Genomic DNA, 16,759 nt, shown 5'->3' on the forward strand with positions numbered 1-16,759 from the left:
AACATATGCATCAAAGCCCTGAGATAAGAGGCTGAAGGAATACTGCACAAGTCAGCAGAAGGGGGAGCACAGAGCCAGGGGCAGGCAACAGGCAAGGCACCAGGAGAAGAGAACATGGTGAAGCAGCAGTCACCCAGCGAGCAGCCAGCCAAGGTCACGGGGGACAGCTCTGGAGAAGGAAGGGCTGCTCTGAGCGCTGCTCTCCCGCCGCTGCCTCTAACACCAGCACACAAATCCCAACACACATTTGCTTCCCCAGTTCTCTCTCCTTTTCTGGAATTGTTCTTCTTCCCTTCCCTGCCTGATTTTTTCCCTAGTTTCTGTTCTTCCATAGCACAGAACACACCTGTGCTTTTTATTTACCCCCAGCTTTTAACACTAATCAAAACAAACACATCAACACACTTGCTTACAAAAATGTGACTTTAGGTTCACTAACATAAGTGAAAAATAGCTCATGCCTGATCAAAGAAAATTGAATAAGATCTCTTACTGCAGAATCAGACAGCAGAAAGGTTTCCAAGACAAATCACAGCTAAGAGATTACTTTAAAACCAGCTCCATTTTGTTATTAAATTGCTGCTTTACACTGAAAACACGTCATGTAAATGTTGCCACCAGTGGGCCATCTATGAACTCTGGTCCTTATCTTATGTAAACAAATGTACCCTTATCATAGGATAGATACTCTAGCAAAAGTCCTACAAACTTGAATATGTATCAGATGATCATCTAGGATTTCTTCTCTTGTGTTTACCCCACCAGCTGGAAAATGCTGTAGTGAGAGATGACAAGGAAGGAGACAAGTCATCCACCTGATCCCTAGCACGAGTATTTGGGACTGCAAGAAAACCTCAGCTGGGGCTGGAGCTCAGCTGGGTGCTGCACTCAGGACACAGCTCTGTTGATGGGCAGGAGCAGGGGTGCAATTCCTCCTGCTCTCCTCAGCTGTGCCGGCTGTCACAAGGCTACCAGGATTAAAAGATCTACTTAACACAGATTTATTCTTGTCACTTTTCAGATTACACCACCCAGACTCTTACTCATCTCCCTCTGTCGTTACAGAAAGAGATTACATTTGGCTAATATGTATGAAAAATGTGATTATTCCTTATCCTTGTACCTGTGCAATATGAATTATCTTCAGTTTGCAATTATTCCTCCTTTCAAACCATTATTCTAAGGAACTTACAGCCTGTATATTCTATGACTTGGAATAATAGTGTACTTATAAGACAAATGGTGCAGCTTTAAATAATGAAAATGCTAAGAAAGCAGCAAATATTCAAATTCGAATTTTTAAATACTTTGAGTCGGTTGATAACAGAGAGGAAAGTCCATTTTCTTAAAGTAAACTAAAAACTGGCCAATAAATTACAAATGGTGAAATATTAACCTAGAAAATATATCTGGCAGGTTTTACTAATGAAAGCATTTTACAATATGAAATGCCACTGGCATCCCAGAGTAATTGCCTGGCACAAATTATGTATTAAGCAACTCAGTAACAATTAGGAAGACAAACTTATATAATCTTGGTTTAAAAGAAAATATCTCAATAATTTATTTCTTTCTGAAGGCCAGAAGACATACAGTACAACCTGTAGAAGAACATTCAACAATGTAATTTCTTTTTTTAAAGGCAAGGGCAAAATTTGCGTTACTCTACCAAATCTCACCCAAGTCAAAAGAAATTTTAGTGAGACAAACAGGAAAGAAGCTAGAAAGAAACAAGGGTCACAACCACAAACACTGAGAAATGCTCAGATTTGTGTAAATGGAAGGATTTCAGGAAAACAAGTGGCAGGTGTTTGGGGGCAGGGAAGAAGGGACAGGACCATTTCTAGCTGGCAGAAAGACTAGGTTTTAAAGTTGAGCAAGCTTTGTTAGTTGGGCTTGAAATCTGACAGTAGCTTAGGAATAATCCCACAGCAGTAGGGAAAGGAAGGTGGTGAGCCAAGAAATCACTTTCGACAATAACTCTGTAGCTGGTTTGATTTTGTAGGACTTGGCAAGCCCCTTAAGAAACTAAAAGGTTATCAAAACATCAAACCAGCTCTTAAAAGTTTATTTGTATGAATAGTTACTATTATTACTCAGTTTCAGATTTTCAACGTTTTTCTACTGCTATTTTCCATTCTGCCCTGTTTGTTTGTACATTCCAGCTCCCTTTCCCCCACACCTCTTAGGCACACACAGCCACTCAGTCAAATCTGTAAGATGATCTAAAGGTGCTCACAGAGCGCACCGGAGAGCCAGGGGAGAGAAAACATCTGCTACAGTCAACTCAGTTTCACAGCTGCAACAGTCTTTAATCTCACCTGACAATAAAACGCTGAATATTTAAGTTCCTAACAAACACTAACAGGACATAGTTAGCTATGTCTGTTACTCAGGCACAACACCACACATGCTGCCATAAGTAGGGACTATTCCTCCTACCCCTCTGATTAAATTTCATTAGAACTAGCCATAACCTGTTTGAACTCAACCCTGGATCTGCAGATTATGCCTGTGAAGTTGACATATATTCTACCTATTTTTGCCTTTTGGCACTTTCACTCATTAAGCAAGACAAGTAGTGATCACACTTTATAAATAATTAATAATATTAATTTGGTTCTCTTGCGTATTTTTTAAGTCACTTCACCAACATGTACAGCCACCAGAATTAGGAGTTCTCAGGACAGCATGGGAGACACAAAAACCCCTATACCCGCAATTAACAAAATTGCTTCCATTTTCTAAAAAATGTTATCTATCTCAGAAACTCCAAAAATAATTTTACCACAAGGCCCTGATGAGAGTATGTGATTTTATTAGGTTTCATAATAAAGCTTAACAGTGTATTGAACAACAAGCTGAGATGCATGGACAGCTGTGAAAGAACTGAACACAGCCAGTGCCAGTACCAACAGTGTGCCTTGATGGGGAACAGGGAGGGGATAGAAGAGACATAAAAGACAGCCATTGGTTACAGAGGCATAGTTATTACTTAATGCACTCTGCTTTCAAGGTGAATCTTTAAATTGAATGAATCTAAATAACAGAGGGTTCTAAAGAATAAGAAATTGGGTTTGAAGCAGCATTGTGAAGGTATCCAGCAGCACCATAACAAAGTCGTTTCTTTAGGGGCTGGTTGCAGCTTCAAAGGACAGATTTGCCTAGGGCAGAAACTCAGCACAGAACCTGCAACCTTGATTTTTAATTAGGCAAATTTTGAAAGCAAAACTCTTCCCTATTCCAAAAAAAAGAAGTTTCCTACTTTAAGGTACATGAGATGATAAAGTAATTGATCATTTGTAGTTGGTGATAACAACAGCTACAATATTTAGCTATTTGTTTCCAATGCCGTACCTCTGGTAACATTAATAAGAGCCTTGCTGCCCAAACAGCAGCACCTCACATTTCACAAGGTTTGCAGGACAAAAGCCACCTTTACAATTAGATTACACCTCCATTTTCAGAAACCTACTCACGGCAGGCTCTTTACATATTAAACATATAAAATACCTGCAAACACCACCTCGTTACCTTTTGACACCATGAAGTGAGCAAACACAGCAGCAGCAGAACTCAAAAAAAAAGAATGGCTTCCTCAAGGAAAATATAAGTTCACTTTGGTCTACTAAAATAGTTAGATTTATACTACAGCCTTTACATGAAAGGAAGACAAGGCACATATGGGCATACTTCCCTGAATTCTCATTATAATTTAAGGAGCTTAATAATGCTAAGATCTCTAACTCTCACATTTAGCAGAAAAGGGCCAAAGCAACAAAAATTATTGAGGTGACAAGGAAGGTGAGAGGGCAGACAGGGAAAGAAAGATTGCATATTGGGAATAAACTAGGCTAAAATTAAATATCTAATCATTCTGCCTAGTCTAAAGCAGTTTGAAAAACCCAGAGTTTCAGGTAGCAACAAGCATTTTGTCCATGAAAATGAAGCCAATTCAAAACACTTGAAGTGGCTTCAAAAGAAGAACAAAGAGTGACATTAGTCTAAGGGAAAGCACTGAACCTTTCAGCATTTGAATGAGGGAAGGTTAACAGCTGGTTTTCTCGAGGCAGCGCTGCAGCAGGCAGACACCATTCTGGGCTTCAGCAGTGGGAGAACAAGTCAGCAAACCAACCAACACCATTTTAAGTCTGTGTGTTTAAGCCAGTCTTGCACAGGGTTAGTCAAGCCAGCAGTTACAATGCCAGTGGCCCATTACTACCCACACCTATTTTCTGCTGAAACCAAAGCAGCTACCTTAGGGTTAGAATGGAAGATTATTCTCAGGCAAAACTCTGCATGGTGCTGAACCAGTTACAGCCTTGTGCCCAAAAGCATGGCATCTTCAATGCTGGCCCTGAAAACCAAAACCCATTGTCAGGAACAAGCACACTATGTCATCTACTTGGCTGCAGCAAGGATACTTACACATTGATTGGATTTCTCCATGATGAGAGCTTTAGGGCATATGGAAGCAGAGAAGGAGGGAAATGACAGTGATGGTGAGGAAGGAAGGGAGATGGTGCTTTAAACCAAAGACAGGGACATCATCTCCAGCCCACAGACACATCTGCACACTTTTGTTTCATATTCACATGCATTTTGTGTATGCATTATAAAACCAAATAAAATATTCTCTGGGCTTAGAGTGGGTTTTCATTTGCCTCCCAACTTTACAGATCCCTAAAAATATATGCTAAAAAGCAGCATACTCAGATAAGGCTAAGATTGTGACGTGAGAATCTGGAAGAAGGAAAGCAGAGTACAAAGACACCTGAAAGAATCTGGCTCCCTTTTCTACACAGTAATTAAACATGAACTCTGAGCCCTATGATACTGCTTACACAGGAGCATTCGAGCTGTGTGCACAGGCCTGCTACTCCTTGCATACATCTTCAGCTCAGACAATCCTGTGTTTTTGTCATCATGAGAACCCTGATTCTCCCCGGTTCTCTTTCAAAGGTCTGGACATGTTCAGCTCACACCTGGGATGCTTACTGAAACTGCTCAGAGAGCTAAGGAGACCTGGTACCACCAAGGACTGCAAAAGCTTCACTCTGGTCAAGCATCTTTTCCAGTAGCTGTTCATTAGCACTACACAAGAATGGAGATATTGAGAAAATCTTTCTTGATCCATTTCCAGCATTTCTGCAGGCTCACTCTGTCTGAATAATTCACAAAATCCATGCACACTGCATCCATTTAGTGGCTACTAACTTAGTTAGCACCTACTACCAGGTGCTACAGATAGGTGGTCTTTCCAACATGTCTCTCTGATATGTGTACAGAGTGGAATACAGGCTAAATTCTGTACTTACAACTGAGGAAAGAAGATACAATGAATATGAAGTCAGAGTTTAGAAAACCTTGTGTGCTATAAAAACAACGATAATACCTATGTATACAGCCACCTAAGGAGAAGTTATCAACTTATGCACACAATTACAACGGAACAGGCAAAGAAAAACAAAAACCAGTCCCAATAGCTAGGTTCAGTCCAACAAGAAAAAGCAACCAAGAAATACAGACCTCAAGGGATGAGCCACAGGTTTTTGATGCACGTTACAAATGCATAAATTGACCATGCATCAGTAGCTCATGCACAAACTACGGACTACATGAGGAACTATCAAAAGGCACAAGGGATTTGGCACAGCAAAAAGGAAACGAGCCATTACAGTCTGCATTAGCCACTGTCACACTGCTGAATAATGCATCATCTTAAAAGTATTTGGTAAGGTGGTAACTAATCAGCATTATCAAAACAACCCAACAATTCTTCTGGTCTCTTAATTAGGCTTGCAAAAAAATCCGTATGGTCCTTTACTGTTTACAGATGGGTATTATCCTGGGATTCTGGAAGACATTATTTGCATGACTCCAAAATAAGCTTGGCTTCATTGCTGCATCTCTGTCTTGGCAAGGGATTTCAATTCTGAATTCTCAGGGAAGGAGAACAGTCGTGTGTGTCCCCAGCTCCCATTTCAAGTAAGAGTTCAAAAGTAAGAATTTCTACCCTTCTGTATTTTCAGTGTCCACCAGACTGTTCAACTGAAAACACATCAACTTGTCCTTACCCCAGAACAGCAACCATGATTGCATTTTTGAAAAACAGGCCCCATCCTATTGAATGCTACCAAACATGTACCTCATCCTTTAGCTCAAATACATTTTGCATGACCTTACATGAATTGCTTAGATAAAAGCCTTTTTTTCTTCTACTTTTGTTATTTTAAAGTGCAGATGCATTTGAGTCATTTTCCCCTTTTGTTTCATATCCTTAAGATCCGCAGCTTCAAAGACAAAATGTCAGCATGCAGTCGATTTATGACTGAATTCTTGAAGAGACACTGAAGAATTACCTTGTCAATCACCCCAAGGACTCTGAAGGTCTTCAGTTCCTCGGCAGGGCTCCTTAGGTTCCAAGAGGGCCTTGAACTTAGTGATCCTGGAGGCTAATGGAAGATATCAAAGATTATACATCAATCAGGGTGGTACTTGAAGGAAGACTGCCTGCTGAAGCAAATGCCAGGCCGAAGGAAACTAAATTTATCATAAATCAGAGAGACTGAAGATGAAAGGAGAAGTTTTCTGTTTGTCCTTAGTGGGGGGAAAAAAAAAACAACTTGCAAGTAAATAAAAGTCAAGATAACACTGAAAACAAAAATTTAAAAAAGAAAAAAGCAATGAATTTTTATATTTTCTATGCTTAATGGAACCCAGAAATTGATTACTTAGTTCTTACCACATAATAATAATCAATCAAAGCCTTACAGGTATTCTGGGTACAAAATAATTCAGAGATCACTGAGGAGGAGAAAGCAAATTAGAGGCTTTTTAAGCCTGAAGAACATAAAATATAGAATTATAAATGGGGTTCTCTTGCTCTCTAGTGAGCTGTATGAAATCTTTTTAATAATAAGGTGCACAACAGAAATTATTCCTAAAGCTGCCTTAGAAAAAAAGTAACTAACTATGGATCATTAATCTAGAAATTAACACCACAGCAAGGAAATTGACAGGTGCTAACTATTCAAGTAGTTAACATGCTAATATACATAGATATTTGTCCATACTATGTTTTGTAGTTTCTCAGAGCAAATTCAAAGCTTGCATGCCAGAGGGGGAAACAACATTTCAACTGGAAGTCTTTTGGGACAAAGATCAACATTTTAAGCATCCCATATACCTCTGGCATGTCAACAAATATTTTCAGCAGTTTCTAGTTGCCAGCTGAGAGAATTTATTAGATCTTCCTCCAAAAATTCAACATGTAGCTTCTAGTAGAACCGCAGACCTGCATCTCTTCCTCAAAAATAAGGTAACTTCATTTGCAGAGCTGCTGAATGCCAAAGTCCTTTGAAGCATAACCTGGCCTCCCCAAGTAGATTTCTATCTCACAAAGGTGCAAAGGAAGAGGGAGGTCAGAATTCTGAGGCAATATTTAACTACTATGTCACAAAGGAAAATGGTTGGTAAGCAAATACACTGTGGATTAAATTCTTAAGTATCAGGAAAAATCAAAAATTTTTCCTATGTGATGAGAAACTCCAAGATCCTGGCAATTTCCTGCCACCCTATTTTTCCCCCCTCAGGCATCCTTACTGCGCTACCTTCCAAGGCCAAAGCAACTCCTTGAAGCCTTCCCCATTCACTCAACAACACTCTTTCCTTCCAAATTCTTTCCTAAAAATCAGTATTTATTTAAGTACTGATTGCCCGCAAAATCCAAAAGAAAGGACCATAGATACATGTTCAAAAAGCTTCGAGAAAAGTGTGCTTTTCTGGGCTCCCAGTGTTTGGGAGTTTCTTAGTTACCTTCATTTTTTTGTATGGATCTGGTAATTGTTTTGTCACGTAAACCCTGCCAAGCAGGAACACCAATACCAGTTAAGAGAAAATATCCCAGATTTTACAATCTAAAACTAAAGGCTTTAACAAGAAGAAGAATAAAAAAAAAGAAAACTGTACATGAACTTTTTTCTCCAAACCTAATTCCAGTTCCACATTTCAGTGAGCTGTTGAAAGTATTTTGAGAGTAGGCAATTTTTCTGCAATAATCAAAAACTTCCTTTGAAACAAAGAGTTGTGCTAACACAGTTTATTCATGACAAGATTTCAAAAGCATTCTAAGGAAGACATTTAAAGGAAGAGAACATTTCCTAATCCCCTAGACTACTATAAAAGACTTTCACTTCTATCTGCTTGCTATTACATTTTATAACCATTCCTCAATAATCACACTTTTAATATTTTCTCTTATGAATAACATTTCAACCATGAATTAAGTTCATACATCTCTGCAGAAGTTAATAGTTGTCTAATAATGCTATACAATCAGATTTCTGCACCCATCCTGTCCAAAGAGCCAAAAAGCCCCAGTATATATATTTTAGGTCCTTCTCTAAATGTGACCAGTGGTGGCACAGTTGGTAATAGTGTGTATACACACTGATTTTTATAAGTGTGCTCTACAGTTACTTCTTACCTTAAAGGGATTTACAATCACATCCACAGCTCCCAGCAGGCTCTCCATTTTTATCAGTTTTGCTCTTTACAGTACTTTGGTTTCACTGTTTCAAAAGTCTAACAGAAGAGCCCAATGATGGGAAGGCATCACATTCTGTTGTGAAGCAGGCTGGAAGCAAACTCTAAATTCCCAGAACAATTCCCAAAACTACAGCAATTAAGCACTCTATGAAACAGCCTGCTCCTCTGAATAGAGTAAAAATCCAAGCTCAGCATCTAGGCAGCAAGAAGAAAAACAACTAAAAACCCTCACTCTCATCAAAAAACAGAGGAACAAAAAAAATATAGGAAGGAGGATAACAAAAAAAAAAGCTTCATTTGCCTTTAGAAATGAGACAAATATTCAGAACAAACTGTCAGGCTACCTCTGCCTGCAGAAGGCCTTCAGCAGCCTGGCCAAATGCTCAGCATGCTGCTCAGGTATCCCTGGATCTTCTCTGTTGTGGTCATGCCCTCTCTATTTCCAGGCTACACTCTGAGCTGCACAGCTGGATTTATCCAGATTTAGGACAGGCATCACCAGATCCTCTCCCACCATCACCTTTTACACCATGTGCAGATTTCAAGAGGAAAAGGCTGATGCTGATTGTGATGCTCCTGTGGCCACTGCTGGCCTTTGGAAAGCTCTGGTTCTGTAAGCTACACAAGGAACATGGGCAGAGCCCTTGCCTCAGCTTTGGCATCACTGCCAGCAGGAGAAGAGCAGAGGGAGGCAGAGAACTCCACCAGCCAAGTAAGAGAAAGGGCATTCCATGTTAACCTCACTTAAGGCAAGACCACTATCCCTAGCCCAGTGACACAAACACCATTTGATGGGAAATCATGGAATATCCTGAGTTGGAAGGGACTCACAAGGATCCAGCTCCTGGCCTTGCACAGGGAAACCCCAAAAGCCACACCATGTGTACATCCCAGGCTGGGGGCACCCCAGCATCTCTGGTGGGGTTCCTTGCACCCTTTTCCTCCTGGGATGCAGTGAAACATGAGGAATGGTGAAGTCCTGGTCCTTCCTTGGCTGCTCAAAGCAATCCACGTGCTCAAGCAGTGATGCCCCTTGCACTGGTCTCTCAAAGCTTTCCCAACACAACCGCTATTTTCCCTGGATTTCCCTCTAATTAAATATTTGATCTTTATTTTCCCCTTTTCATTCTTTCACCCAGAAAGCTCTGCTAATTTAGCTGCTCATGCTGCCACCTTTGACATCAGTCACCACAGATTCTCAGGATAAGAAAAGAGAACTTTCATGTACACCAGTGCAGACCTGCACATCAAAATGCAATCTCCCTTTGCCACTCAGAGATCTGAGTCTGATATTTCAATATCTGTCTACCTGTAGCATAGCCAGATCTTCACTTGCAGCAAGGAGATGCCTTGTTTTGATGCAGATATACTAGAATCTGCCTCATGGCTGTGACAGTGCTTCCAGCTCTCCTGGTATGGCAAACATCCTGGCTTCTTCCTCTCTCTGCACCAGGAGAAAACCAGGTTGGATTTCTGCATCTGGACCAGACAGAACTACAGTGTGCTTCAGGAGGCCCTCAGTGAGCACCAGCTGGGGAATGCACTCTTCCTGAAGCTGGGACACACCTTGGATGTGATCCTAGAAGTTGAGACTGAATCTCTTATGTTAAATTTATATCTCACAGAACTACAGCAGTGCATTTTCTTTACACTTCATGTAATTTTCATGCACATTTAATGAGAATTTTAGGAAGATATCTTATGGAAACCACAAAGACTGCTTCTTCTGTTCAGGCATCAGGCTTGCATTATCTCTTGTTACTAAATTGCTTTGAAAAATCAAAAATAATTGACATTGTGAAAGACAACAACTTTCATAATGGTGAAAAAAGAAACAACTCTGAATATGTGAAGTTAGCGTAAGTAGAATCAGAACTAATTTCAAAAAGGGAATAAAAATATGCTTTATAAAAACTACCAAAGTTAAAACTGCCCCACAGCCTGTACCAGCAGCTGTGCTGGGCTTTGCAGCTGACAGCTATGCAACACTCCAGCTTTCTGATGGTCAGGCCAGTGGGATTTAGAGGCTGTTGCTGCAGCTCCCACTCAGGCTTGGAGATGGCTCCCCAGAAACACTATCAATAAAGGGGCAGAGGAGAAAATGCAGCTTGAGAATCTCCAAAATGACCCAGTGCTGCTCTCACACAGTGCTCTGCAGCACTTGTCCAAGAGACAGCCCTTGAGGCTGCTGTGCTGCACCAAAGGAAGAAGAAGAGGACAGCATTTGCTGCAGGTTGTTTTTCCAGAAGGTTCATGTGCCTGTTTAAAAGCTCCAAAAGCTGTCTCCACATCTCTTACTCTTATGGGTCACAGCAAGGCTTTTCTCAATGTTTACAAGACACTCAGATGAGCTCCCAGCTCAAGGGCACAGCTGAGTCAGTTCCCTATGTTTCTTTTAAGCCCTCTACCCAAAACCTTTCTTTAACAATGCCAAGGATTCTCCAAATACCATCTTCTTGTGCTCCTCTCTCGACCACTTGAACTTGCAAGCAGCAGGGTGGTTGCTAAGGGTGCTATCCTTGAGAACTGCACTGCTGAAAAGTAACAAAGTAGTTGTTCTTCATTTGGTTTCCATGACATCAAAGGAAATTTTGCTTCTCAGCTCTCAAATACCAGACTTTTGCCTCTTTAGGGAAATCTGGTTTTGGAAGAGGCGAGGGCCTGGCATTTCCAGCCATGAAAGAATGGCTCACTTCCTCCTTGCCTGGGCTCCCAGAGAAAAGCCAGGCTCTGTGCTTTATCTTCACAAGGTGCTCAGATGGCAAAGGGCACATTTAGTGGGCACAATCTTTTGAGACTGCTGCAGGGGGCTCAGCACATGGCTCAGCACACAGCTGGCATCCCAGGCCTTTGGGAGATCTGACAGGCTGAGAAGTGCAGGACAATAACTGAACCTGCACTTCTGAGCTTGCCCCTTCCCTTGCTGGACAGGTCTCTGGCCTGGTGGAGGAGAAGGAGGTAAAATTCCATGTGTAAGAAGGACAGGTCAGCCTAGTCCTGATGCCCATGACTGCTCCTTTTAAGGGCACCACAGGAAACACAAAGCCACCTCCAGCAGACAGGGGTGACAAAGCAGTTTTGCCCTGTGACACCAGGTCATGAACAAGAGCACTTTGCCTTAAATGCCCACACCCACTCACTAGCCAGACCTCTTCCTCCAAGGTGCAAATGCCCAAGACATTCCCTGCAGAAAACCATGCTTTCCATAGCAAAACTGCACTCTGCCACTCCTAACAGGGGCCCAGGTACTGCACTAACTTTGACCATCATGCACTTAATATCTTTAGGAGAAGGACACAAAGTATGTGCAAGTTGCCACTGGTATCTCCCAAATGCACTTATCACTGTCCATATGGAGTGGAATAATTCATGCAAACTCCAATATAAACTATCTTGGGAAGTAAAAATAATAAGCAGTAACTAAAGTGCAACAATTCAGGCCTGCTCAGCGGCCAACACATGGGAACAGTCACATTCCTTATTTTCCTTAAGACATTAAGCAAAAGCACAGAGCATGCCAATTATTTGTGGTCCCTACCACTACCCTCACATAATTTTGGGAGTTAAGTTCTTCTCCCAGGTAACTTTCAGCTATGAACAAGAGACAAGCTGTTTCTCACCACAACTATCATGACCCATAAAGACCTTCTGCCCTCAATTTCAGCAAATTCCAAAATTCTAATATAAAAGTAAAATTCATGCATTATGAAGAGCAGCAAATAAAGGACATTAAAATACATTTACAAACTTAGGGAAAAAAACAAGGCTAAATCATGGCTGCATGGCCTTTTTTGTAAACAGGAGAATCACCAAGGTGCAACACTTTGTACAAAACAAGATTTGCCATGATTGTCAATTTTGAGTCTCAACACAGGAGAAAGGTTTTTTATTCTGTCTGCTTTATTTTTTCTTGTCTTATCCCAATTAAACCTGCTTTTCTTTGGATCTGCAAAGAAGGCATGTGTCTTACTCAGTACAGCATAAAAGAGGAAATACTTTACCTCTCAAGCTCACACAGAAAAATGCAACCTATTTCTTCCTCCTTCCCAACCACAGTTAGTTTTTAAACTTATAAAAAGGCAAAAATAGGTTGTTCGTGGTTTTTTTTCTCTTGTTCTTCAGTTTCCAAACACACTGAGGATTCCATTCAATACAGCTTCTTCCCCATTTTCAGGGGTGTTTGACCCAAAGAAAGAATACCTAGTAGGAGTTCGTATCTGTCCAAAATATTAAATTGTTCAAAGTACAGTTCATAGCAACAGCAAGACTCCAAGCCTCACAAAATATATCCCATTTGGAACATCCTCAAAATTGTACTTGTAGGCTCTCAACATGAAATAATCTACCCTTAAAAAATCAGTGTCTTTGCTTTTTAAATTTACTTATTAGATAGACAGCTTTTAGAAGGCTTTTAGAATTTTTGCAGCAGTTGTCTCCTTAAAACATTTTTAGATCTGTGCAAAGTAAGAAGCAATAATCTTCTATCCCTTTTGTTATCCCTTGATATTAGAGAGTCAGGAAGTTTGCAGCTTTTATACTTACTGCAATAGGGCAGTCATTGACAATAACACAGTTTAACATGACTGCAGTAAAAGTCTAAAGTAGAAACAGATAAATCCTAAAGGAACTGTTTAAGCAAGGGCAAGTTAGATATTTATGGAGGGTGTCTTAGAACAAGCTTTGTTTGTCTTTTGTACAAGCACAGATAAAGGTGTTCTGCTCAAGAAATTAGCACAAAAACTTCTCAAAAATCAAAAAGGAACTGATCCCACAAGCATATCCAAGAGAGACATTTCAAAGGATCAGGAAGAACCTTTGCTCTGTTAAGGACTTGTTCTGTGGAAAATTAATTTGATCCCCTCTACTCTGTGCTTGACTCACTTGTGATACCTCACTATGTGCCAGGCTAAAGAAATCAACAGGTTTCTCCCTCCCTACAGGACCAACCAGCATTCTCATGGAAAAGTCAAATGAAATGTTACACTCTAGAGTGATTTTTTCCTTTACCTTTAGATTCTTCAGCATGATGAAAAATGTCTACATCATCAACCATGAGCAGTAGGAAAGCACATGAAAAGCAGTCCTGTGTTAAACCAAGCACTCCTCGTACAATTATGAAGAATCAGAAAGAATGGCAACTTAACAGAAACACAACATCAAAATACTCCTCCAGCCTCCCAAAAGAGAAATTCTAGACAGCTTTTGAACCTTAAGCTAGAATATGCTTTGCTACTTAATTATAACAAATTCTGGAAAAAAATAATTCAGAAAAAAATTAATTAAAGCCTACCATAGAAACAGATGTATCTTCAGAGGTTTTATGGTAGAGACTGGAAATTTTTTCAGCACGCATAAGGTATTCTGCAGTCTTCCTTTTCACTGCTTCTCGACGAGTTGGACTTGATTCACCTCAATGAAGAAAAAAAAAGTCATGTTTTCTATAAAGAGAGAGGTACTAAGTAATCAAAGCACATGACTACTTTGATTCTACCTTTTTGATTTGCTTTGGGTTATTCCTAATCAAACCTAAAGATATGCATCTTCTAAAAATCTAGTACTATGATCTCAGAGTTCTACAAAAATAACAAATTAAGCCTTGCTATAGACTATGGTAAATAAAAAGCGTTTCCTAATATTTCTGTTATTTGGTATATGTTCCCATGGTAACATAGATAAGAACTGAAACAAACCACTGATCCAAACCCTGCATTCCAAAAAGGAAAATCAATTAGGAAAGACAGAACAAGATGATTACAACAAAACAACAAATTTTTCCTCAGGCTGTCATCCTGTTCTTCTAAAGTTCTCCTAATCCTTCTGATGTTTACATTTTTGTAATAGAGTTTCTCATACACTTTTCATCAAAATAATCATTATTTTGCATTACTTTCTAGAAGAGGAGAGAATTAGTAGACTGTTAGTTTGACCAGTGTGGTTGGAGAAGTAGCAATTTCATCCTCAAATCCATAGTTACTTTTAGAATTCTATAAATATCAAAGTCCAAAAATAAACATGCTTTTTTGCCTTAGACATCCCAGCATGTGAGTGTCATTCATTTCATGTCATATTGCGACATCAAGCGTCCAGTATGGACTCTCCTAATTATACATGAAGCCTAGAAATGCTATTGAAAGCAAGAAGGCAACTGAGGAGAGGCAGTAAGAACTCCTGCTCTCAGCTTTTCTATGCTAGACATTCCTTGCCTCTTGTCTTGGGGTAACATGAGAAGAAAGCAATAAGCACTTGCACCAACTACTTCACTTTCCAGATGGCTAAACAACCACTGCATTATTTCTGATCTAGCCAAACTCTTGGTGAGAACCACATGGCACCACACAAACACTGAATTCACTCTGAAGTTTTCAGTCTGGTTTAGGCATTCACATCCTGAGTGATGTATTGCTGTAACAGACTCAACCTGTGATGGCAACACCCAACCAACCTCAACCAAGAGACTGTGAGACACAATTGTTATAACAGAGACATGAGAAAATTATGCTGAAAAAAGACAGAGACAACTGTCCCAGAAGAAGACTGAAGGACAGCAGAGACTTGATATGGCCCTGACAGTTTCTCCCAGCCCTAACTGAGGCCATCCAAGACTCGCAGAAACAAAGCCTTGACTGTGACAGGCTCTGCACTGCCAGGTGCAAGCAGCACCTCTCAAACCGATGCTCAACAGGGCAAGGAACTGCAAGGATATCTGTCCAACAGCTACTCCACATGAAAGACAAGGCAAGGAACAGGAGAGGCAATAAATTAAACACACAGATACACAAACCCCAACCAACAGCAGATAACAGATATTAACAAAGGCGGGAGCTCGTAAGACACCGATCACCGGGCCATGAAAGGAACCGAGTGTAACCTTGAAGGAGTTCAACCAGAAACTTTGTAACTGATAAGAAAAAAAACAGGATTATTGTGGGTTATCAAGAATCAGTCTCATAAAAAAGGGCAAGCTTATTATGGAACTTCTGATAGAGAACTTACTGTGTGAATGCCTGCATTCAGAAATTACTGCAGGAGGTTTTCAGGGGGCAATTGTGGCAATGTGTAAGACATTGTGAGATTTTCAAGGACAGAATGAAAGGCAGGGGTCAAGGTGGATTGTTTTAAAATAGAGACTCCCATTCCTTTCATATCACGACTAGAGACTACCCAAACACACAGAACCATCACACCCAGACTCCATCAAGAGTAAGCAGAAGAGACTTTGGGTCTACTCCAAGTTCTGAGATAAGTGGTCACTTGTAAATTTTACTATTCACCTCACAGCAGGGGGAAAAAGTGATTGTTCCCTCCCTGAATATAGACACGAGACTGCTCTGCTAAAACCTTTGTCTACACTTTGTTTGAGACAGACAGAAATTCAGTGCACTTTCAGCATACGAAATTATGGCTATTTATCAATATCTCAGTAATTTCTCTCATTCTAAAGACCTCAGGAAATCTTGGTTAAAAATTGCCTTCCTAAGACTGCCAGTCTTATTCCCACTTAGGATAAAAACAAAAAAATAGCATCACTCAACTCTTTGAAGTTGAAGTTGGCATTATCAAAAGAGAATAGATACACAGTATTTTTTTTCAATAAGCCTGTGTTGCAATTTCCTAAAACAGGACTAACTCTGGCTTTCATCTCTGCAGGTAGTGTGAAAGCACCACCAAACTTCGTCGTGCTGCTGCACTGGTGAGCACCCACGTTCTCTCAGACACACCAAGTGGCAGCTGCTCGGGGAAAGCAAGACATCTGCACAGCAACAATAAACTCTGCAGCCAGCATTTCCTTCAAGCTGCTAGAAAACTGCTAGGTCAGTGTCTAAGGCTATCATAAAAGTCAAGCTTACTGCTTAATTGTTAGTTATGTGTATTTAGTTTGGATGTTTCTTGCTTTTTTCCAATGCTTCAGTAATTTTACAGTAATTAAGGCAAACCAGCTAGGATGTCCCCTCAGAGCTGTCTTTGTTCTCCCTACTTTCACAAGACATTAATTCCAGTTTTCCTTCTACTTTTCCTTCCCGAGTAATTTGTTAAATAACCTTTGCAAGCTGTTCCTCTCATTAAAATCTTCAGCCATAAAAAAGGGTGTGAATTCAAAAAATAACATTTATTCAACAAGTTCTCATATTGTATTTGTGGATAAGATCATTAACAGTTCAGTCTCTGAATACTTTAACAGGTGGATGACTGAGAATTAGGTTCATGGAAA

General features: G+C 40.2%; 1 protein-coding gene across 1 annotated transcript in view; it reads right to left on the minus strand.

Annotated features, from left to right (window-relative positions):
* The window catches only part of RPS6KC1 (ribosomal protein S6 kinase C1), an 85,033-nt gene that overhangs the window by 33,946 nt on the left and 34,328 nt on the right, over positions 1 to 16,759 (minus strand). The window contains exons 8-9 of the mRNA XM_058801544.1: positions 13,841 to 13,959; positions 6,363 to 6,455 (exon numbers count right to left, since the gene is read on the minus strand). Coding sequence (XP_058657527.1) covers positions 6,363 to 6,455; positions 13,841 to 13,959 — 212 coding nt within the window. The remainder of the gene's footprint in view (positions 1 to 6,362; positions 6,456 to 13,840; positions 13,960 to 16,759) is intronic.

Source organism: Ammospiza caudacuta, chromosome 3 (genome assembly GCF_027887145.1).
Source record: "Ammospiza caudacuta isolate bAmmCau1 chromosome 3, bAmmCau1.pri, whole genome shotgun sequence".
Classification (NCBI taxonomy): domain Eukaryota; kingdom Metazoa; phylum Chordata; class Aves; order Passeriformes; family Passerellidae; genus Ammospiza; species Ammospiza caudacuta.